Source organism: Ahaetulla prasina, chromosome 4 (assembly GCF_028640845.1).
Source record: "Ahaetulla prasina isolate Xishuangbanna chromosome 4, ASM2864084v1, whole genome shotgun sequence".
Taxonomy (NCBI): Eukaryota; Metazoa; Chordata; class Lepidosauria; order Squamata; family Colubridae; genus Ahaetulla; species Ahaetulla prasina.
In genome coordinates, this window is record NC_080542.1 from 150730410 (window position 1) to 150754112 (window position 23703).

The 23703-nt window shown below is 54.5% G+C and overlaps 1 protein-coding gene across 1 annotated transcript; it reads right to left on the bottom strand.

The window, feature by feature from the left end:
• Positions 1–975: 975 nt before the first annotated feature.
• Positions 976–19329, bottom strand: LOC131198301 (IQ and AAA domain-containing protein 1-like). Its single transcript, XM_058182789.1, has 21 exons — positions 19249–19329; positions 18740–19111; positions 14632–14751; positions 14349–14537; positions 13117–13391; positions 12618–12872; positions 12158–12242; positions 11918–12064; positions 11751–11826; positions 11343–11449; positions 10886–10996; positions 10771–10814; positions 7407–7489; positions 5860–5967; positions 4947–5146; positions 4338–4424; positions 3880–4057; positions 3326–3564; positions 2767–2861; positions 1746–1897; positions 976–1079 (listed from the first exon to the last, which is right to left on the bottom strand). Exons 1-21 carry the CDS (start codon positions 19327–19329, stop codon positions 976–978), a joined length of 3108 nt encoding a protein of 1035 aa, XP_058038772.1.
• Positions 19330–23703: the final 4374 nt, after the last annotated feature.

The following is a 23703-nucleotide window of genomic DNA, read 5'->3' on the forward strand; positions in this document are numbered from 1 at the left end:
GTCCTTCGGGAGAAGGGCGGTATAAAAGTTTAATAAATAATAATAATAATAATAATCAACATTTGTCAATGACACATTTTCCTAGAATATTCCCATTGGATATTTTTTGATGTGGTGGCCTAGAGGTGAAGTTCTCATCTCACAATCAGGAGGTTGCGAGTTTGATCCTAGGTAGAGGCAGATCTTTCTCTCTCTGGCCACAATGAGGATATATCAGCTGAACAAAACTCCTCACGGGCGACAGGAAGGGCCACCGGCCAGGAAAAACTCAGCTCCATTCAGCTGCTCCGACTCCACCCCGATGCAAGGGATTTTATGAGGTTGTTAAAAGATGATGATGATTCCCGTTGGATATTTTGCTGAAGGGACCTGCAGCCACGGGCCCCATCTTGGCCTGGATTGGCTTTGCAATGGTTCCATGCCTGGCTTACCCATTTTTCTGATGTCGTTTTTTGGGCTGCTAATAAAGTTTGACCTGCTGTTTTTGGTGGGTTGCCCCCTATTCGGACCAGTTCGCAAGAATCGGTAGTAAAACTGGCAGGAAGCTCCGCCCAGTGATCTGGACATTGACAGGAAGCTTCTACGCAAGCGCAGAAGGATGTGCATGGCCCCGTTGCAAACCTGTAGTAAAGGTAAGTAGAATCCACCCCTGAAGCTCATCTCTCTCTCTCTCTCTTTTATGCAGTGGAGCAACTGACAAGAGCTGCCCTGTGAGGGAAGGGAGGGGAGGCTAACCACATTTCCCTGCCCCTTATGTTGTTCAATTGTAGTTTGTGTTACACCACTCAGGACCCTGCAGTCTCTAAATCCAATTAAGTCAGTTCAGTTAGAAAAGTCTCTAAATTTCTCCCACTCCCCAAAAAACCATTGGGAAATTGTCCCCCTCCCTCAAAACTCTCTGGTTTAAAGAGAAGGAAACAAGCAGAGGGAAATTCCATGCAGATGAGTCCAGCACCCTTGGGGAGCTCCGTCATATCACCCTTCACCACACTGAAATTGACCAGCTGGTCCTTCGTCCAACATTTCTGGGGTCTCCTCCAGGCCCAGCGATGCAGCCATTCCTGGAACAATGTCCAGTCCTGTGGGAGCAGACGGCAGAGGTCTCATCCATATGCCAGGGCAAAAGCTGCCCAAGCAGGCTCTCCCAGCTTGCTTTCGGGGTGGGGTGAGGCTCTTGTGGCAGGGCAGAAAGACCCCTTGCTGTCTGGAAGGTCACGCCAGGTGTTACGATGACCTTGGGCTGGGAGAGAGCACTGGCTGCATTCTCTAGAAAGGGGCACAGCCACTGGGAAGGCAGGACTCCGGGTCCCTGAGGTGGCATCTCTTCAAGTGCAGGACGCCATTTCTGAGGAGGGGGGCGGGGGGGCCATCCAGGAGGAGCTGGCCAGAGTCCTTGGGCTAATTGAGCCTTCCGCTGGCACAAGAGGCAGAATTTTTTTAAAAAATTTGCATTTATATCCCGCCCTTCTCCAAAGACTCAGGGCGGCTTACACTATGTTAGCAATAGTCTTCATCCTATTTGTATATTTATATACAAAATCAACTTATTGCCCCCAACAATCTGGGTCCTCATTTTACCTACCTTATAAAGGATGAAAGGCTGAGTCAACCTTGGGCCTGGTGGGACTAGAACCTGCAGTAATTGCAGGCAGCTGTGTTTTAATAACAGACTGTCTTACCAGTCTGAGCCACAGAGGCCCTGAATCCTGAATCTCCCGGCCAAGAATTGGCAGCGCCAGACAGACCCTTCTCAGCCAGATCCTTCCGGGTTGCCAATGGCACCGTGTGCAAGGGGAAAACTGTTGCCCGGGACCCTTTTCCCACGGGCTGGGCAGCTGTGGAGGGCAATGCTTGGATATGAGCTCGGCAGGTTTCCAAGGCCTCCACCCTTGGGGTCCTGACAGGCAGGGGGGAGAAAGGCTTCCGATGTTCCAATGGGAAGGGGGCTTGGATTCAGGGTTGGATGGGGCTCCAGTGAAGGGTTTTCTTGGCCCACCCAAAGGTTGCTTGTGAGGCCCACGCAGATGATCCTCCCCCCACCCCTGCCAGCCATCCTGGACGGTTGCTGCAGCTGGGTCCTGGTCCTGCCCACATGCAGACTGGCAGGGGTTAGTGGATCCTGCTGTGAATCCCCCCCCCCCAGCCAGGCCTCCTGTCCAGTAGCTGTGGAGGGGCTGGCGGGAAGTGGGGAGGCCGGATCCAGTCTATGGACTCCCTTTGCCCTTGGCTGCTTAACTGCTGCCGCTTCCCTCAGAGCCCCCTCCCCACCAAAACAGGATCTGCTCCATTGTGTCTGCCTGGATCTTGGGAGGAAGGTGACCCCCATCAAGGGCTATGAGTCACAACAAGCAGGGGCCTTAATTAGCAGGCTGCCTCCCCCTGCCCATTTCTGAATGAACTACTCTCCCCCACTTTCACCCAAATCCAAGTGGGGCCAAGAGATTTGGTGGCTTTACAGTCGAGCCACAAGGGGGAAACGCTGGATTTTGGGTGGGGTGTCATATGTGGAGAGCAATTCCTTTTTTCCCATACCTACCCTCCGTGCCCCCTCAGCTCAAGAGGGCCGTGAGGCCATTGGCATTTTGGACTCCCCCAAGAGGTTTCCCTTCCCCACCCCACAAACCACCACAGCAGCAGGGACAAAGGCCGGGCTGGGTTCCTCGTCCTGGGCATCATGCCAGGGTCATTCTTAATGTAACATGAATGCAAAGACCCCTTTGCCCTCCATAGGATTGTGCCCATGTGGCTGCCAGGTGGGGTCTTCACTTCTTCTGCCCTGGCTTCTCCTGGCCCACAGCCGCTGGGACATTCTCTGCCTCCTCCAGCTTCCTTCTGCCCAGAGGAGTTTTGACATACCAGTCCTGTTGGAAAACACCAAAAGTCATCTTCACTCACTGGGTGGCTGGAAGGGCCCCTCTTGGCCTTCCCCGCTGCCGTCTCTGCCCTGTGGGGGGACGGGGAAAGGCTGTCACTGCTGGCTTTATAGAGGTGAACTGGGTGAGGCACCCCTGGTCTGCCCCCTGTACCCTGACTTTTGCTCTGAGAGGAGAGGCTGGTGGAGAAAGAAGGAAGGCGACAGTGACCCCCTCCAAAAGTGGGGTGAAGCGGGGCACAAAGAGGACCAGGCAGAAGAAGTTCCAAAGAGCTCCATCTGGGTCCTCATTTTGCCAACCCCGGAAGGATGGAAGGCTAAGTCGACCTTGAGCCGGTGGAGATCGAACTGCCAGCTGTTGGCAGAATCAGCTTGCAATGCTGCACTCTAACAGGCCCCCCAGATAACGCTTCCCTTTAGGAAAGGCCCACGGAGGGGGAAGGGAGGGGGTACCTGCAACAGTCCCAACTCCTCGGGGTAGATGGGGTCCGTCCTGCCCAGCATCTGCAGTAGCTCTGCGGCCAAGAGGGGCTTCTTGGGCAGTTGCATGAGGCGCCGCTCGGTCAACACCAGCTTCACGGCCTGCTCCAGGCTGGCTTGGCTGTAGCCATCTGACACCTTCGCCAGGGCGCTCAGGTCGAGGCTGCTGCTGACCTCCCCGCCGTGCCTCTGGATCAGCCACTGCCACGTAACTGTGGAGGGAGAGGGGAGGCGGGGATGAAGGGGGGGGGCAATGCTGCGGTCTCCCAAGCACCGGGGTCCTGGGGAGGCTTCTGCAGGAGGAGGAGGAGGAGGACCTGGATGCTCTCTGAGCCAAGTGGTTTTCTTACAGATGTTTCATGACCCATCTAAGTAACATCATCAGTGCTAGAAGGGAGAAGAGGAGGCAGGCAGGAGGCCTCTCCCACGCACCCTGCAGTGCAGCCCCTCTCCTGTCCCTTTCCGAAGGGGTCTCCCCGGCCACACATACACCCCAGCAGAGGAGTGGCCCCTTCTCCCTCCCTCACCATAGCGAGCAGCGTAGTCAGGCTGGGGAATGAGCAGGAGCCTCTCATAGGCCTTGCCGATGGCCTTGGGGTCGGCCAGGTATGGTCTGCTGGTGGTACCCATGAGCAGCACACGGTCCTCGGCTTTCAGCAGCTTCAGGGCTCTGGGCAAGTCCCTCTTCAGCCGTTTGGGATCCAACTGTGGGCAGGAGACAGCCCCCCCCCAGATCAGGATCCAGCCAGGAGTACCAGGACCAGATTCAGCCAGGAGGGGGTTGGGAACTGGCATTTCTGAGCCCGACCCTCTGCCAGCTGCCAGCCAAGGGCCTCTTGGGCACCCAGAGGAAAATCAATAGAATTTGAATAGAATAGACTTGGAAGGGACCTTGGAGGTCATCACATTCAGCCCCCTGCTCGAGCAGAAGACCCCAGACATCACTGGAAGAGGCAAGCCCCCCCCCCACTCTGGCCCTACTTACGTCCTTCTCCTCTTTGGGGATCTTCTTATAAAACATCTTCTCCGCACCCCCGACCCAGATCACGGAGGGCTGCAAAACGCGGGCCACCTGTGCTCCGGAAGGGTGAGGGAGGAAGTCTGAAGAAGCAGGAGTCAAGTTGGAAAGAAGACCCCTCCCTCCCTCTCTTTCCTCTCTCTGGAGGAGGCTGCAGAATGGGGAAAGGCAGAAAGAAGGAAGGAAAGGAAGAAAAGAGGGAGAAAGTGGGGGAGGGAGGGAGGGAGGGAGGAAAGAAGGAAGGAAGGAAGGAAGGAAGGAAGGAAGGAAGGAAGGAAGGAAGGAAGGAAGGAAGGAAGGAAGGAAGGCAGGCTGGCTTGTCCGGCCAGGGGCAATGGCTCTGCCTTGCTTGCTCCCTCCAGACTGTCCCAGAATTCAGAGTGTGGGTGGTGGGATGGGGAAAGGCAGACTGGAACCATAGAGGCTCTGGGCCCTCCAGCTGCTCTTCCCCAGCCAGCCTCTCCAGAAGAGAAAAGAGGGGAGACCTCCTTCCCCCTCCCCCCTTGGCAAAGGGCATTTCCCCGCTGCTCACTAGGGGCTTCAGCTTCTCCCTGCAAGCCGCCTCTGGCTCTTTACCTTGAACACCAGGTGGATGAGCATCTGGAGGCCAGCCTTGCCCGGATACTTGCCGGCCAGGTTGTCTGGCGAAAGATCGAAAAGGTTGGCCCCAGTTTCAGTGCAGACAGCGTGGACCAGCATCTTCTTCCCTGTGCCTGGCGGGCCGGCCAGGAGGATGGACCTCACCTGGGGTGCCAATTCATGCATTGTCTGGGAACCTGGTGAAGGGGGAGGGAGAGAGAGGAAGGTTGGAGTAGGACAGAATAGAATAGAATAGAATAGAATTTTATTGGCCATGTGTGATTGGACACACAAGGAATTTGTCTTGGTGCATATGCTCTCAGTGTACATAAAAGAAAAGATACGTTCATCAAGGTACAACATTTACAACACAATTGATGGTCAATATATCAATATAAATCATAAGGATTGCCAGCAACAAGTTATAGTCATACAGTCATAAGTGGAAAGAGATTGGTGATGGGAACTATGAAACTTAATAGTAATAGTAGTGCAGATTCAGTAAATAGTCTGACAGTGTTGAGGGAATGATTTGTTTAGCAGAGTGATGGCCTTCGGGAAAAAACTGTTCTTGTGTCTAGTTGTTCTGGTGTGCAGTGCTCTATAGCGTCGTTTTGAGGGTAGGAGTTGAAACAGTTTATGTCCAGGATGTGAGGGATCTGCAAATATTTTCACGGCCCTCTTCTTGATTCGTGCAGTATACAGGTCCTCAATGGAAGGCAGGTTGGTAGCAATTATTTTTTCTGCAGTTCTAATTATCCTCTGAAGTCTGTGTTTTTCTTGTTGGGTTGCAGAACCGAACCAGACAGTTATAGAGGTGCAAATGACAGACTCAATAATTCCAGGGGCCCAAAGGCACCAGGCTGACCCCAGGCAGCCCCTAAGGCTGGAGGGAAGGCTGCTGGCTTACCCAGAGGAAGGATAGCATAGAGGACAATGTTCTGCCTGACGTCTAGCATGGAGGGAACGGGCTCAATGTCCTTCTGGCGCAAGAAAGTTCCCAGGTAGCAGAAGTCCCCTGCAGGGGAAAGCCAAAGCTGAGTGCAGAAGGCCGTCTGGAGGTTCTTTTGAAGGACTCCAACGCAGGGGACTGAGGGCTGACAGGGGTCCCAACCGAGGGGGGCCAGCTAAGCTGCTAGTAGCCAATAGGAACTGTGCAGGACTGAATCTCAACAGGATGGGATAGGGGTGATGGGGAGGATGTGGGCACCCCACAGGCCCTTTCTGGGACCCAGGCTCAAAGCTGCCTCCACAGGGGGAGACAGCCTTCCCAATGGGGCTGGAGAGGTTTCAGGTTCAGGGGAATGTCACTCTGGACCAGTATGACTGACTCTCTGTGCCACCGGATGCAGACTCCCGGCACTTCACAGAATGAGCGAGGTATCTGCAGAGCAACAAAGGAGAGGGACGTTCACAGACATGCGTGCTAAGGAGGCTAAGGATTGAAATTGAAACCCAGGGCAGAAAGAATTTGGGAGCAATGCCAAGCACCGGGCAAAGGGTCCTTCCTCACTGCTCTTCCTTTGCAGGACCCCTCCAGGAAAAGGCTGCATCTGGAGGGCTGCTGGTTGAAGCCGTCCCGGCACCTTCCTTTCCTTGAAGCAAAAGACTGCTGAGATGGGCCTGCTGGAGCCCCCTGCCCTGGGCTGACCTTGAGCCTCCACCCTCTGCAACAGAGCCTCCCCCCACACACCTTCAGAGGGCTAGATCTGGCTAAGGACGGCAGGGTTTATCCACTCACTGCCTCCCACGGTTCAGGGTAATGGGCAAGCTGGGACAGCCAGAAACCTTAACCTGGATTGTTCAGCATAAGTTTGACCATTTGTTACCCGGGATGAAGGGGCTGCCTGAGCCCTCATGCCCACTTTAAGGGGCTCATGCCAGAGCTGCAGCTGGCACTTGAAGCTAAGCCCAGGTGGCTCCACGGGGGGTGGGGGTGGGGACACAGGATGAAGAAAACTTCTCTACCATCTGAGCTCCAGTTCCTGTTTGGGTGACAGCGGCATTCTGGCTGCTGAGTGGTGAGACAAAGAGTGGAAGTTTACAAGGACACCTGAAGCAGACACCACCATGGAAGTGTGCTTGATGGACAACCAGTACCCCCAAATATCAGAACCAAGCCTCCCAAATAGCCTCAGCAGGCAGACATCTGGGACCAGCAACGGGAGGGGCATCTCCAGCGAGGCATCGGCCAGTGGTACATCTGCCCAAGAGGCATTCCAGCTTCTGCATGAGGGGCATCAGGGAAGCCCCCATGGACCCCCAACCCCCAGGGGGCAGCTGAACCAGACCGAGGATGAGAAATGAGGGGAACGTGGCCGTGCCACCCATGTTCCATAGCCTCTGCTTTTGTGTCAGCCACAGAGCGAGAGAACTTTATGGCCTGCTTCCTGGCAAGGTTCTCAACCACTGGGTGGGAGGCTTCTGAGCAGGAGAGGGATCGGGATGGCCACTGACCTGAGTAATCGGCCAGCTGCACCTTCGAGGACTTCTTAATAATGCCCTGGAACACCAGTTCTTCGTAAAGAGAATCAATGGTCCTGGAGGAGAAACAAGAGGGCCCCTTGGGTGCTGCTGCAGCCTCAGACTACCCCCAGGGAAGGCCCCCAGGGTGAAGAAAGGGCCTAAGCAAGGGGATCCCCACACTCAGCCCAGCAAAGAACCCCTGGAGCTGATGGGGAGTGGGGCAAGCAGAGGCTCTGAACGGAGGCAACTGGAAGCTTCAGAGGGTATCAGAGGACTGCTGGGCTTGCTAGGGTGGGTACCTGAAACCTTTGCAATCCCAGACAGTGGGGAAAGATGTGGGGGAGGCTCCAGAGGGGCCATCCACCCAAATCCCTTCCACACAAGGCAAGTATTTGGGGAATAAGATCACACAACCATAGCAATTATTTGTTACTTAAAATTAATGTAAACAGTCCACACTTTTGTAGGAACAAGAACACATAATGCAAAATTGCTGTTTGAGAACGATGTCCTTTAGGAGAAATCTCTGGGCCAACAACCATCCCATCCTGAGGTCAACCAATTCCCATTTCAGAACAGTCACGGCCAGAATGCCTCCTCGGGGTCTTTTTGGTCCCTAGTGTGAGAAGCGATTCACACGTGGTCCATGGTGCCCAAGATTTCCATGTGGGCCCCACTTTAGTGCTTCCGTTGCTCTCGTTGTAATTCTGGCTGACTGCAGAGAAGCTGTTTTCAGACACCGCTGCCTTCACCCCTGCTCTTTCTACAGAACCGTCCGGCCTCCGTGATGAGCCACCCAGCCTCTTGCTCACCTCTGGCCCAGGAGACCCAGCACTGCCAGGGAAGCCTATTTCATGGGTGACCGCCAGGGATGTTTTCCAGCATCAAACCTGCTTCCTTGCAGCTGAAATGGGCTCCTTCTCCTCCCCCTCCTGCCAGCCTTCCGGACCTGAAGAGACCTTTGCTGATGGGTCTTACTCTGTTGAAAAGAAGTGGGGGGGGGGGACACCCGGGAAGGCTCCTGCCAAGTCACCGCTTCCTCGCTCAAGGTTCCTCTCCTTTGCAGGGGCGTGAGAAGCTGCTCTGGACTCCTGCCAGGTCCCGGGGTTGCCCAGGCCCCCTTTTCCCCCTCCTTTTTTGAAGGCCAAAGGCCTTCTCCAGGCCCCTGGTGGCATCTCTTGTCCTCCGTGGGACCTCCAAAACTGCCCAAAGGGGCTCCAAGGTAGCATCAGGAAGCTTCTTCAGATGGGAGACTCAGTCCTGGTAGCCATGACCTCCCCACCCATCTCTCCTTCTTAAGTCCAGGGGGTGAACTGCTACTGGTTCGCACCGGTTCGCCTGAACCAATAATAATAAAAGCTACCGATTCAGGCAATCCAGTAGTAAAAAATGCTACCAGTTCGGACAAACTGATATTTCTGACAATCAGCTGTGCCGCGCAATTTATATTCCTGCTTTCTATCGAATCTAAGTTGCGCAGCACAACTATTCCCTCCCCCCCCACCCCCGCTGTTCTATTAATCTTAGAGAAGGCTTCTTAAGCCTCCTTTTCAGCACTCCATGGTAGCATCTGCAGTGCGCATGTGTGTGAAGAGCGAATTTGGCATGCACCGTGCATGCGCGTGCGCAGCAAACCAGTAGCAAAGCGAACCAGTAGCAGACCTCAGAGCATTTCATCCCTGCCTTAAGTCCCCTCGAACCCAGCTCCTTTGTGGGAGGGGGCAGGAGCAGAGGGGGAGTTGGGGAGCTTTATCCTCTCCCCAGTCCTGGCCTCCCTTCCTGCAAACCTTCTGTCTCCTTCCTCTTCCTCCTGTTGTAGAAATGCTTTTTGGTCGGAGCTTCCCTTCCAAGGACCTGGCTGCTTCAATGACTCTGGGGCTTTTCCTGGTTTTCCTCTTTGCAGAAATCAGCTCCTTGCTGGGGAACTAAAGCCCCGAGTCCCATTTTCTGTCTGCACCCCTTTTAGCTTCTTTGCATGCATGGGGGGGGGGTGTTTCCTAAGCTGCTACCCCACTTCCCAGAATTTTGGATCCTCTCTGCTGAGTTGCTTTGATCACCGGAGTCTTGTTTTGTCTCTTCTGAACCTTGCTCACCCCCAGCAGCACGAAGCTGGGTCCTCATCCCAATAAAACTTTTTATTTAATTAACAGTGAATTCCTCTCCAGCAAAGTCTTTCCTCTCCCACAGCCTTTCAAGATAGTTCACAATTACCAACTTTTATCAGGCTTGGAGAGCGGCCAGGCTGATATCTTTCAGACTCCACACTGTAACTAACAATACTTGGCAAGAAGACAGGAACAGCTCTTCACCCAAATGAGCTAATTGTCTCCTGCAAACTCCCCTCCCCTTCGCTCCTCTTTATTCCCTATGGCAGGGGCCATTCACCGTCCACCTGTGGCTTTACTCCTGAATCGACCCTTGTTCCTTAGTTGTTCCCTTCTCCTGGCAGCTCTGTGCATGTGCAGACTGGGAACAGGATCCAGCTGTTCTTCTGCCTCACTGATGTCCAATTCTGAAGGCAGCTGACAAGTGTCAGACGGCCCTGGCCCCCTCTCTGCCTCTGACACAGAGCCCTCATCAGAGCCTTCCCCAGACTCCAGGACTGGCCCATGTTCCTCCCAACCTCCTCACTGTCCCAATCGGATGTCAGATCCGCTGGCAGGCAACAACACATGGCTGGTTCTCCTCCATTGTAGTGGTGCCTACATGCTGCCCCCTCCCCCCCATGCCCAGATCCAGGTTCACAAGTGTATCTCTTCAACCACAGAAGGAGGAGTTTGCTAAATCCTGTCGTATGTGGAGAGGAGGTCTCTGTGAAGATCTCTGGGGAAAGGGTTAGCAAGAAAGATAAGTGATCCTAAGATAGGAGATAACCCCCTGCCCCCCTGAGGTCTCCCCACGATCTGTTCTGCATTTGGCACTTTAAAAATGTCTTCGTAAAACGATCCGAAGTTTCCAAATGTTGCAGGTTTCAGGGCACAGCAGAGAGGAAGGGGTGCCGTGGAGGGGGTCAGCCCTATTATTTTTCTGTGGCAAAAGCATCAAAAACCCATTTTCTGAGAAAGCTATTATGCCCCATGGGCTGGGAGATGACACGGTGCTCCATCAGAGGCGCAGAATGTTATCCGGTGAGGCGAGAAGCCGAATCTTTACACATTCTTGGCGTGGGGCAGCCTGGCTGGAGTCCTAATGGATGGCCCAGGACCCTTTTCTTGGAGGGGGATGATGACAAGCTGCAGATCGAGTGGCGTGAAAGACAGGCTGCGGGATGATGCAGGGTGCTCCCCCCCCCACACACAAACATGCCGTCCCAGGCCTTTCAGGAAATCTTTGGGGCAGGAGAGGGGAAGAGTACCTCTCTGGCGTCAGGTCCTTCTCTTTCTTTCCTTTCTTTGTCTGCTTCGAGAAAGGGAACGTTTTCTATCAACCAAGGGTGGTGGATGGGCTTTGGGGTCCCCCCTCCCCCACGCTCCCCCTGACCTGACCTTGGGGCCCTTCTTGGGGCCCTTCTGAGTCCTTGTCTCCTCCTGGTCAATTGCCAGACGCAGGTGCCGAAGCTCCTCCCGCATTAGTTCGTCCACCTGGGGGGAAAGACAGGAAGTTGGCATCTCTCTCCCTCTCTCCCTCCTTTCTGTCTCCTTCTTTCTCTCCCCCCCTCTCCCCCTCTCTTCTCTCTCCTTCTCTTTCTCATCTCTCTCTCTCTATTTCTCCTCTCCTCTCTTCCTCTCTTCCTCCACTTCTCCCTCTTTCTCCTTCTCTCCCTCTCTTTCTCCTCTCCCTCTCTTTCCCTCTCCCTCCTCTTTCCCTCCCCCTGTCTCTCCTCAAACTCTCCTCTCTTTCCTTCTCTCTCCCTCTCCGCCCCAATGATGCCTCTCCAGCTGCTGCCCAACCAATGTCCAGCCTGGCCTCCCCCCCCCTGCTGCCCACCTGGAGCCGGATCTCAGTCTCCATCTCTCTCCTCTTCTGCACCCTGATCAGATCCGGCTGGTAGCGCTGCTCGAAGTTGATGGCTTCGTCATTCTCGCCCCAGCAGCCTAAGGAAGGGACGAAGGGCCTGGGCAAGCCTGCAGCCTATGAGCCCCCTCCCCAACTGGGAAGGGAGCTTGGACCTGACATACTGGCAAACCCCCATCTCCCCCCCCCGCCCCTGTTGCTGCTGGGCTTCCCTGGCAGCCCAAGAGCAGCCAATGGAAGCAAGAGATGGAGGGCCTTTGCCCCGCCATGGGCAGAGATGCCCACCTGCCACCTGCATCTCCAAGTGTGGCCTTTCAGAGAAATTCTGGGGGGGGGGAATGAGACAACCCCATCTGTCCCCAGTCACCCCTTCCTGCTCACCTGTGTACCGCAGGAATCCCTGATTGATGGTGGGCAGGAACTTGGAAGGAGCCAGCTTCAGCCCTTCCTCTTCCTCCTGGAGAGAAGTGCCAGACCCCTTAGTGCTGCCCCTCAAGGGGCTGCCTCTCCAAAGGGGGGGAGTAGGCCGGCCAAGGCCCCCACCTCACCAATCTCTTTTCCTTCTCTTTCTCCTTCCCCTTCCCTTTCTTGCTCTCTTCCTCCTTTTCTTTCAGCTCCTTCTCCGTCTTTTCTTTTGGCTCCTTCTCCTTCTTGGAGTCCATCTTGTTCTCTGCCAGATCCAGCTCAGCCCTCACCTGGAGACGGGGAGAGGGCTCTCAGCCAGGCAAGGAGGAGCAGCAATGGCCTTGTCATCCCCAGAGCCACTTCCCCACCCCTGGGGTCCTTACCTCTTCAGGAGTTTTCTGGGCAAAAAGGACCTCACAGCCCCCAATTTCCTCCTCTGGGTAGTCGGGGAAATGGCCAGTCAGGTCACTGCGGGAAGCAGGATGAAGGCTGAGGCTCCAGGCATCAGCGGGCAGGGAAGGAAGGAAGGAAGGAAGGAAGGAAGGAAGGAAGGAAGGAAGGAAGGAAGGAAGGAAGGAGAGAGGGAGGGAGTTGCCATGGGCAAATAGGTGGCAATATAAATTCAATAAATAAATAAAGGAAGAGGAAAGGGAGGAAGGATGGAAGGATGGAAGGGAGGGAGAGAGGGAGAGAGAAAGAAAGAAAGAGAGGGGGGAGGGAGGGAGGGACAGAGCGCCTTCGTGACTGCTGGCCAGACCTCTTTTTTTTGGCTGGAGAGCCCCGACGAGCGGGAAGGGACCCCTTCCATGCCGCGCCACCACCACCCCCGTCTCGCCCTCTCACCGGCACTCGATGAACCACTGGCGGAGCTGTTCGCGCAGCTGCTCGCGCAAGTTGGGCCCCTCCAGCTCCAGGAGGGCGTCTCGGATGCGCTCCTGCGCCTCGCGGTACTCGGCCTCGTAGTCCGCCTGGCGCATCCGGCGCAACTCTTCGCCCAGTTGGGCGCGGATCGTGGCCGGCGAGGGGCCGGCGAGGTGCGGCTCCAACTCCTGCGGGCGGGACGGGCCAGACGCGGGTGGGGGCGTGGGGGCGTCCGGACTCCGGAGAGGCCATTAGGAGAAATGAAGTGGGAGCCGGGCGCCAGGCGTAAATTACCCCGTAATGAGTTTCTAATATGCCCGCCCGGCGCTTCCCTGCCCGGCAGCGGCCGCGGCGCTCAGACACTTTCCCGCCTCATTGCGCCCCAAATGGATTTTAAATATCATTCCGGGGACACAATTATTTAAAACGCTGAACTAAACACTCGCTAATGGGAGAGGGGCGGTGGGAGGCGGCGGCGGACCGCTCGGGGAGCGCGCGGAAGGGCTGCCGGCCGGCCGCCTCGGCTCGGGATGCGGACCGCAAGTGGCGCGCCCGGGTGGCTCCGCGCGATGCGGACGTTCCGCCTTGCGCGGCTAGTCCTGAGCCCCGCACCCTGTCCCCGCTTTTTCCCCACGCCTGCCGCCCGGCTTCTTTCCTGTGCTGCCCGCCGGGCGTTGCGCTCACCATGCCGATGAAAGCCATCTCGGCCTTGCGCGCCATCCTGGTGAGCCGTCGCTGCACGTGGCCTTTCCAGATCTGGGGGGCGGGGGGAGAAACGGGGCTTGTTCCGCGCCTCTGGGGGGACCCCCAGAAACTCTCCTCGAAGCCTTGAACCATCCAGAAAAGTGGCATTTGCGCTCGGGCGGCCAGTGCCGCGTCACCAGCTCTGCCCTCTCGGGTGCCGGGAGACCCCTAAACTCAGACCTCCCCGCACCCCAATCCTAGCAAGGTTCGTGGACAGCCGTGGTGGAGACGGTAATAATAACAACAACAACAACAACAAGTGATCTGTGATACCAAATCCAGCATAATTATCTCGTTTGCTGTGTATACTGTCATTTTGGGTAAATAAAATAACAACAACAGTAACAGAGTTGAAAGGGACCCTGAAGGTCATCTAGTCCACCTCCTGCTCATGCAGGAGACCTATAAGAGGGATTCGAGGAGACTCACCGGCTCTCTCGGGTCCCCAGGAATTTGGCTGAGGGCTGGAACCGGAGGCTGCGGTAGACCTCTGCCATTCTGGTGGGCAGGGCTCTATTCACTCCACAGATGTGCCCCCAAAGCAGTTCTCCTGCTTAAAGGCTGAGAACTTGGCTAAAACAGCTGGAACCCCCGCCCCCACTTTTCACTCTGGTTGGCTGTGAGGCCAACCAGAAATGCCTAGGGCAGAGCAAAGCCCTTGATACCCGAGAAAGCTCAATTATTTATTGATGGATCGAGGGATCTCATTTAGAGAACCCACTGTCTCACAAGGGAGGGGACTCTGGCCAATCAAACTACACCAATACAAATCTCCACAAACTCACAAATGGGAATAACAGAAGTTATTCTGTTAAGGGAGTTGCCTCCCTAGTTCATGCATCTGGGGGAAGGCGGGAGGGGGCTTCCATGTTTTGAGAGATCTATGGAAGGTTAGAAGCAATGAAGCTTTTTTGGACGGGAGGCGATGCCATGTGAGGGAGGGGCTGAAGGGCCCAAAGTGGTCCTTACCTTCTGGATGCAGATGGCAGCCATGTCCCGGTTGGATTCATCTGGGCCTCCCTCCCTGATCTTCCGCTCGCGCTCTTCGTCCCTCCGGATCTCAGCCATGAAGTGGGCCCGGAGGCGGCCCTGGCGCATCCGCTCTGCCATTTGGATGAGCCTCACCGCCTCATCTCTCAGAATCAGAGAGTGGGGGGACTGGGAGGAGTGAAGAAGCTGCTCAGCTGAGGGGCCGAGGAAGGCCATGGGGGGGGGCAGTCCGGGGAAGGAGTGGGAGGATCTGGGCACTCACAGGGATGGCCTTGGAGGGCTCCATGCGGGCCAGGAGCCCCGCCAGCACCTCCTGACGCTCTTGCAGGACCTTGGCCCGCTCCCTCATGAAGTACTTGGGAATCGGAACCTCCATCTCGGCCTGGTGGAGAAGAAGGAGCCCATGGGAGCTTGAAAGCCATGCCAGAACTGTCCCGCCAAAAAGGAGTGAGGGGTGGGGTGGTTGAACCATCAATCAAAGTATGGAGTGCCCAGTTCTTTGGGAGAAGGAGGGCAGCCCCTTCGTAAACATTGGGAGTGGGTGTGTGGCTTTGGCTGGAGTTTTTCCTTCCTTCCCCCACCCATTTGTTGTTGTCTTTTGTATTGTTCATACAAACTATATGAGCCGTGGTGGCCCAGTGGTGAGAATGCAGTATTGCAGGCTAATTCTGCAGACCGCAGTTTGATTCTCACCAGCTCAAAGGTGACTCAAGCCTTCCATCCTTCCGAGGTCCGCAAAATAAGGACTCCAGTTGGGGGCAAGAGGCTGACTGTAAATCGTTTAGAGAGGGCCAGGGGTGGGCTGCTGGGGGTTCGGGAGAACCTCTAGCTAAGATTCTGTGCAGTTTGGAGAACCCCCAAATCCCACTCCTGGCTGGCCCCTCCCCCCTGCCCAGGAGTCCTCACATGGCCGGTTTGGGATGCAGATAAATTCAGGGTGTGTACGGAGGCTCAGGGAGGGCAAAAAACAGGCCTACCAGAAGTTCGGGAAGGCCAGGCCTCCGGAGCTTGGGAAAGCTGTTTTCACCCTCCCGGAGGTTCGAGGAGAGCCTCTGAAACTCCGGGGAGGGAAAAAAAGACCCCCCCACCATGGTGCAGGAGGCTGACTAGGCCACTATGGTCACGCCCACCCAGCAACCGAGCAGAGTACCCCTTGGTAAAATTTTTGAAGCTCAACCCTGGAGAGGGCTGTAAAGGACCGTGAAGTGGTATATACTAGAATAGAATAAGAGTTGGAAGGGCCCTTGGAAGTAATAATAATAATAATAACAACAGTTGGAAGGGACCTTGGAGGCCTTCTAGTCCAACCCCTGCCCAGGCAGGAAACCCTACACCATCTCAGACAGATGGTTATCCAACATTTTCTTAAAAATTTCCAACTTTTACAACTTCTACAGGCAAGTTGTTCCACTTATTAATTGTTCTAACTGTCAAGAAATTTCTCCTTAGTTCTACGTTGCTTCTTTCTTTGATTAGTTTCCACCCATTGCTTCTTGTTCTACCCTCAGGTGCTTTGGAGAACAGCCTGACTCCCTCTTCTTTGTGGCAACCCCTGAGATATTGGAAGACTGCTATCATGTCTCCCCTAGTCCTTCTTTTTATTAAACTAGACATTCCCAGTTCCTGCAACTGTTCTTCATATGTTTTAGCCTCCAGTCCCCTAATCATCTTTGTTGCTCTTCTCTGCACTCTTTCTAGAGTCTCAGCATCTTTTTTACATCGTGGCGACCAAAACTGAATGCAGTATTCCACGTGTGGCCTTACCAAGGCATTATAAAGTGGTATTAACACTTCACGTGATCTTGATTCTATCCCTCTGTTTATGCAGCCCAGAACTGTGTTGGCTTTTTTGGCAGCTGCTGCACACTGCTGGCTCATATCTAAATGGTTGTCCACTAGGACTCCAAGATCCCTCTCACAGTTACTACTATTGAGCAAGGTACCACATATATGGTACCTATGCATTTTGTTTTTGCCTAAATGTAGAACCTTACTTTTTTCACTGTTGAATTTCATTTTGTTAGATAGCGCCCAATGTTCAAGTCTGTCAAGATCTTTCTGTAACTTGAGCCTATCTTCTGGAGTGTTGGCTATTCCTGCCAGCTTGGTGTCATCTGCAAATTTGATGAGTTCCCCATCTATCCCCTCGTCCAAGTCATTGATGAAGATGTTGAAGAGTACTGGGCCTAAAACAGAGCCTTGGGGTACTCCACTGCATACTTCCCTCCATGTGGATGTAGTTCCGTTGAGGACTACACGTTGAGTGCGGTTGGTCAGCCAGTTACGAATCCATCTGGTGGTGGTGCTGTCTAACCCACATTTTTCTACTTTATCTAGTAGTAGGTTATGGTCTACTTTATCAAATGCTTTACTGAAGTCCAAGTAAATTATATCGACAGCATTCCTCTGGTCTACTAATTTTGTCATTTTGTCAAAGAATGCAATGAGATTAGTCTGGCATGATCTGTTTTCGACAAACCCTTGTTGGTCTTCTAGTCCAACCCCCCTGCTCAGGCAGGAACCCTCTGCTTAGGCAGGAAGTCTAAGGCGCTATTGCTATATCCTGTCCTTCAAGAAGTCTTTAAATTGAAATAGCAAAATAACACATTTTAAAGCGTAAAATCACAAATACTTCGTTGTAGGCTCTCCAGATTTGCAACCTGCTGACAATCCAGACCAAACGCTGGGTGCTCACTTCCTGTCATGCTGATCCCTGCCCTTCCCCTTCCAAAAGCTGGATTAACTGAGGAGGTTCTGAATCATCAGAAAGGGGGTCTCCTTGTTCCAAATGTGACCCTCAGTAGAGTCTCTTGCTTGCAAAACATTTGGGGAAACTTGACTGAGAACGAACCCCGAGAGAGGCTCTGTCAGCCGGTTGGCCGGCCTTGAGATTTGGGGTGGGCCTTGGTTCCATTTCGGCTCAGAGGGGAGTCGGACCGAGCATGGCCTGCAGGCCTCCGTCCCGGATTCTCTACTGTGCAAAGGGTGCGTGTGTGGGTGACATTTGTTGCATTGTTATGCCCGTTGAAAGGACCCGGAGTGTGTGTGGTTGTTCTGGTTGGCTATTTGTCTTGGGTCTCCCTCTGCTGTTATCCGTCCTAAACTCCCCCTAGAGCTGCTAAGAACATAGGCAGCCTCTGCATTGCGAAATGAATAAATATTGTTTTATTTCTGCAAGGAATTGTAGAAGGGAGGAGGGGCACTGATGAGTGGTGGAAGTCAAATTTTTTTTACTACCCGCTCTGTGGGCGTGGCTTGGTGGGTGTGGCAGAGGAAGGATACTGCAAAATCTTGTCAGCCGAACCAAGGCTCAAACATATGATGAACGGTTGCAGGAAATGGGCATGGCTAGTCTTGTAAAGAGAAGGATCAGGGAAGACATGATAGCAGTCTTCCAATATTTGAGGGGTTGCCACCGAGTGGAAGGGATCAAGCTATTTTATCAAAACACCTGAAGGCCAGATGAGGAATAATGGATGGAAAATGACTGAGGAGAGATTCAATCTAGAAATGAGGAGGAACTTTCTGACAGTGAGAATAATCAACCCATGGAACAGAAGTTGCCTTCAGAAGTTGTGGGAGCTTCATCACTGGAGACTGCACTGGACTGCCATTTGTCAGAAATGGTGTAAGGTCTCCTGCGTGGGTGGCAGGGGGTGGGGGGAGGGGTTATAAGGCAGAGACGCTATTCAGCAGGTTCTGACAGGTTCTGGAGAACTGGTAGAAATTTTGAGTAGTTCTGAGAACTGGCAAATACCACCTCTGGCTGGTCCCAGAGTATGGTGGGAATGGGGATTTTGCAATATCCTTCCCCTGCCACACCCACCAAGCCTCACCATGCCCACCAAGCCACGTCCACAGAACCGGTAGTAAAAAAATTGAATTCCACCACTGCTATCACGATCCCTTCCAACTCTGTATCTGTATCTGCGTGAATGGTGGACGTCTTCCCTTCTGGGAACGGCAGGTGGGGAGAGAAGTCCCCTTCCTTCCATAGTCTCCTGGCTGAGAATGAGAACGGGTTAACCAATTTAGCAAGCAGCCTGGCCTCTGTCAGAAATAGCATAGGGTCTCCTGCTTGGGCGGGTTGGACTAGATGACCTCCAAGGTCCCTTCCACCTCTGTTAATCTGAAATGAACTTCATTAAAACAGTGGGCAGCGGTCCCCAAACGTTCGAGTTGGGGTGGAGGAGGAATTGAGGGGGACGGTGAATGGCTCCGCGCTCCATTTGCGCGAGGGGGAGCAGCAGGCGCCCCGCCGCCGCGCAAATAAGAGCTGCGCGCTCGGTTGCTGGTCTTGCTTGGGGTCGGTTCCAGGACAGGGGGGCGGAGAGTGGGGTACGGTTCCCTCTGGCCCTTGATTGACTGACCGGCGTCAGCTTGAGCTCCTCCAGCACGTGGTCCATATAGTGGTACTCAGAGAGGTCCAGCTCCACCAGCTCCTGCTTCAGCTCCAGGATGCGTCCCAGCACGCTGTCCAGCAGCGGCCGCAGCGCCAGGCGCTTCTGCGGATGGACCATCTGGTCGTAGCAAGCTTCCAGCCGCCGCGCCACCTGCACGTAGCGCAGGAAGAGGGTGGCCAGCCGGTGCCAGAAAACGGTCCGGTTCTTCTCGGGCTTCCTGGGCTCGGCGGACAGCTCCTGATCCAACAGCTCCTTCAGGATCCGCCGCGATTCCTGCCACAGCTTCCCGTAAGTGCTGCGGACGGACAAGAGGCGCCCAGGTGGGCGGTGGGAAGCCGGCTGGCGTGGACCGGGGGGGGCGGGAGCGGGGGAAAAGGCCCTGCAGTCGCTTGCACCGAACACTCCCTTTCCAGTCCCCGCAGGGGTCCTCCCTCCCTCTACCCCCCCACCCTCAGCGCAGGGAGGCGCCTTCTCACCCACCTGCTAGCCATGATCCTGGTCCTGGATCCCGAGCCCGGCGCTTCGCATGTGGGAGTGTAAGCCCCGCCCACCAGCATTGTCTCCCCCTCCTCCGGTTCCCATAGAGACGGTTGAACCCGGAGGGGCGACAGGAATGTTAGTGGCCGCGGGCGGGAGTTCCAAGCACGCGAAACCTGCCGTGCCCCACTCCCTCCAGCTGCTCCGGTCTCCAACACCAGCTCTACCCCCCCCCACTTCCAGCTGCACTGGCCCCAATGCCAGCTCTACCCCCCACTTCCAGCTGCACTGGCCCCAATGCCAGCTCTACCCCCCTTACCACCAGCTGCACTGAGTCGCCCGGATGAGAAGTGGGCTGCAGATCCAGCAAGATGGGCTTCAAACACCGGGATTGCCCGGTCAGGGAAGACCAGCCGTCTGTTTGAAAGATAACATAACAACAGAGTTGGAAGGGACCTTGGAGGCCTTCTAGTCCAACCCCCTGCCTAGGCAGGAACCCTACACCATCTCAGTCAGATGGTTATCCAACATTTTCTTAAAAATTTCCAGTATTGGAGCATTCACAACTTCTGCAGGCAAGTCGTTCCACTTATTAATTGTTCTAACTGTCAGGAAATTTCTCCTTAGTTCTAAGTTGCTTCTTTCTTTGATCAGTTTCCACCCATTGCTTCTTGTTCTACCCTCAGGTGCTTTGGAGAACAGCCCGACTCCCTCTTCTTTGTGGCAACCCCTGAGATATTGGAACACAGCTATCATGTCTCCCCTAGTCCTTCTTTTTATTAAACTAGACATACCCAGTTCCTGCAACCGTTCTTCATATGTTTTAGCCTCCAGTCCTCTAATCATCTTTGTTGCTCTTCTCTGCACTCTTTCTAGAGTCTCAGCATCTTTTTTACATCGTGGCGACCAAAACTGGATGCAATATTCCAAGTGTGGCCTTACCAAGGCATTATAAAGTGGCACTAACATTTCACGTGATCTTGATTTTATCCCTCTGTTTATGCAGCCCAGAACTGTGTTGGCTTTTTTAGCAGCTGCTGCACACTGCTGGCTCATATCTAAATGGTTATCCACTAGGACTCCAAGATCCCTCTCACAGTTACTACTATTGAGCAAGATACCACATATACGGTACCTGTGCATTTTGTTTTTTTTTTTGCCTAAAAGTAGAATCTTACTTTTTTCACTGTTGAATTTCATTTTATTATTATTATTATTATTTATTATTATTATGCAACGCACGGTCCGTGGCCAATAAGGCCCCCCTAATATATGATCTGATTCAGGGGGGTGCCACGGATATTATAGGCGTTACGGAGACCTGGTTGGGTACTGAAGGGGGCGTGCCCCTGGTCGAGATGTGCCCACCGGGTTTCCGTGCATTCCATCAGCCGAGGGCCCAGGGTAGGGGTGGAGGGGTGGCGGTTGTTATTAAAGAGAGTCTAGAGCCGAGGGAGACCACTGTACCTCAGATTGCCGGGTGTGAATCCCTCTTGTGAGGTGGGGTCAGATGTCAGTTGGGCTTGCTGGTCGCGTACCTGGCTCCTTGCTGCGTGACAGCTGCCCTGCCCGAGCTTCTAGAGGTGCTTGCCGGGGTGGCAGTGGAGACCCCCAGACTTTTAGTCATGGGGGACTTTAATCTGCCATCTGCCGGCTCGTCATCGACGGTAGCTCGGGAGTTCTTGGCTTCCATGACGGCCTTGGACCTGACTCAAGTAGTGGATGGCCCCACTCACATCGGGGGAGGCACACTGGACCTGATTTTTGTCTCTGGTCAGTGGTTGAGAGATCTGGACTTAAAGGAAATAGTCATTGAACCTTTGTCATGGTCAGATCCTCTCCTTCGCCTGGACTTTCTGACACACCCAACACCGCAGGGAGACGGAACCATGCTTGGTACCGCCCCAGGCGCCTGATGGACCCAGAGAGGTTTCAGACGGAGCTTGGGCCACTTCCTGAGGGTCTGGCTCACGGCACGGCAGAGGAACTAGCTGCAGCCTGGGAACGGGCTGCGGCTGGGGCCTTAGACCGTGTCGTTTTGCTTCTGACCCGCGCAGATCCCAACCGCCCTTGGTTCTCCGAGGAGCTGAGGGGATGAAACGCCGGAGAAGACGCCTAGAGAGTTCCTGGAGGTCCAGCCGCTCAGAGGTTGATCGACACTAGTTAGATCCTATACTAGGACCTACCTAGTGGCACTGAGGAAGCGGCGTTGCTACGCCTCCTCCTCATTGCGCCGGCAGATAACCGCCCAGCTGCCCCAGGGTGACCCGCTCCCTCCTTCACCAGGGGAGCGGGATGACCTGCTGCAGGACGTGCTGAGGAGTTTAACGGTTATCTATACGATAAAATCGCTCAGCTTAAGGGACGGTCTGGACCAAAATTGTGGCGATTCGGATGGGGCGTCTGAGGCGGTCTTGGTGATGTTGTCTGGGATGAGTTTGACCCTGTGACTGAGGACATGGACAGGTTGCTGGGTAGACTGAATGCCACCACGTGTTTACTGGACCCGTGCCCTCCTGGCTGGTGCTGGCCACGGAGGTGACACGAGGCTGGCTCCAGGGATTACGATGCCTTGTTGGAGGGAGTCTTCCGCCGCCTTGAAAGAGGCGGTGAGGCCCTCCTCAAGAAGCCTTCCTGGACCCGCTGTTTTAGGTAATTATCGTCGTCTCCAACCCGCTCATGCGAAGGTTGTAGAGAGTATGGTGGCATATCAGTTTCCCTGCACCTGGAGGAAACTGTCTATCTAGACCTGCTCCAGTCCGGTCCGGCCCGGTTACAGCACTGAGCGGCTTTTGGTCGCGTTGGTGGATGATCTCTGGAGGGCCAGGGATAGGGTTGTTCCTCTGCCCTGGTCCTATTAGACCTCTCAGCGGCTTTTGATACCATCGACCATGGTATCCTGCTGCGCCGGTTGGGGATTGGGAGTGGAGGCACCGCTATCGGTGGTTCTCCTCCTATCTCTCCGACCGTCGCAGACGGTGTTGACGGGGCAGAGGTCACCCCGGGCGCCTCACTTGTGGGTGCCGAGGGGTCTCTCTCGCCTTCTGTTCAACATCTATATGAAGCCGCTGGGTGAGATCATCAGTGGTTTCGTGTGAGGTACCAGCTGTACGCTGATGACACTCAGCTGTACTTTTCCACACCGGCCACCCCAATGAAGCTATCAAGTGCTGTCCCGGTGTTTGGAAGCCGACGGGTCTGGATGGGGAGAAACAGGCTCAAGCTCAATCCTCCAAGACAAGAGTGGCGGTGGATGCCGGCATCCCGGTACAGTCAGCTGAGTCCACGGCTGACTGTCGGGAGCGAGTCATTGGCCCCGATGGAGAGGGTGCGCAATTTGGGCGTTCTCCTGGATGAACGGCTGTCTTTGATGAACACCTGACGGCCGCTCCAGGAGAGCTTTCCACCAGGTTCGCCTGGTGCGCCAGTTGCGCCTTTCTAGACCGGGATGCCCTATGCACGGTCACTCACGCCTTGTGACGCCTCGCCTGGATTACTGCCATGATCCTGGTCCTGGATCCCAGGCCCGGCGCTTCGCATGTGGGAGTGTAAGCCCGCCCACCAGCATTGTCTCCCCTCCTCCGGTTCCCATAGAGACGGTTGAACCCGGAGGGCGACAGGAATGTTAGTGGCCGCGGGCGGGAGTTCCTAGCACGCGAAACCTGCCGTGCCCCACTCCCTCCAGCTGCTCCGGTCTCAACACCAGCTCTACCCCCACTTCCAGCTGCACTGGCCCCCAACTCCAGCTCTACCCCCACTTCCAGCTGCACTGGCCCCAATGCCAGCTCTACCCCTTACCACCAGCTGCACTGAGTCGCCCGGATGAGAAGTGGGCTGCAGATCCAGCAAGATGGGCTTCAAACACAGGATTGCCCGGTCAGGGAAGACCAGCCGTCTGTTTGAAAGATAACATAACAACAGAGTTGAAGGGACCTTGGAGGCCTTCTAGTCCAACCCCCTGCCCAGGCAGGAACCCTACACCATCTCAGTCAGATGGTTATCCAACATTTTCTTAAAAATTTCCAGTGTTGGAGCATTCACAACTTCTGCAGGCAAGTCGTTCCACTTATTAATTGTTCTAACTGTCAGGAAATTTCTCCTTAGTTCTAAGTTGCTTCTTTCTTTGATCAGTTTCCACCCATTGCTTCTTGTTCTACCCTCAGGTGCTTTGGAGAACAGCCCGACTCCCTCTTCTTTGTGGCAACCCCTGAGATATTGGAACACAGCTATCATGTCTCCCCTAGTCCTTCTTTTTAAACTAGACATACCCAGTTCCTGCAACCGTTCTTCATATGTTTTAGCCTCCAGTCCCCTAATCATCTTTGTTGCTCTTCTCTGCACTCTTTCTAGAGTCTCAACATCTTTTTTACATCGTGGCGACCAAAACTGGATGCAATATTCCAAGTGTGGCCTTACCAAGGCATTATAAAGTGGCACTAACATTTCACGTGATC

Bases quoted from the DNA above. Each gene is read 5' to 3' on its own strand.
- LOC131198301 (XM_058182789.1), bottom strand. From the start codon at position 19,329: ATGCTGGTGGGCGGGGCTTACACTCCCACATGCGAAGCGCCGGGCTCG. The intron at 13,392-14,348 runs GTAAGGACCACT...CCCGCCCCCCAG, and splicing joins CTGCCATCTGCATCCAGAAG to ATCTGGAAAGGCCACGTGCA. The intron at 5,968-7,406 runs GTCAGTGGCCAT...TTTCCCCTGCAG, and splicing joins GCAGCTGGCCGATTACTCAG to GGGACTTCTGCTACCTGGGA.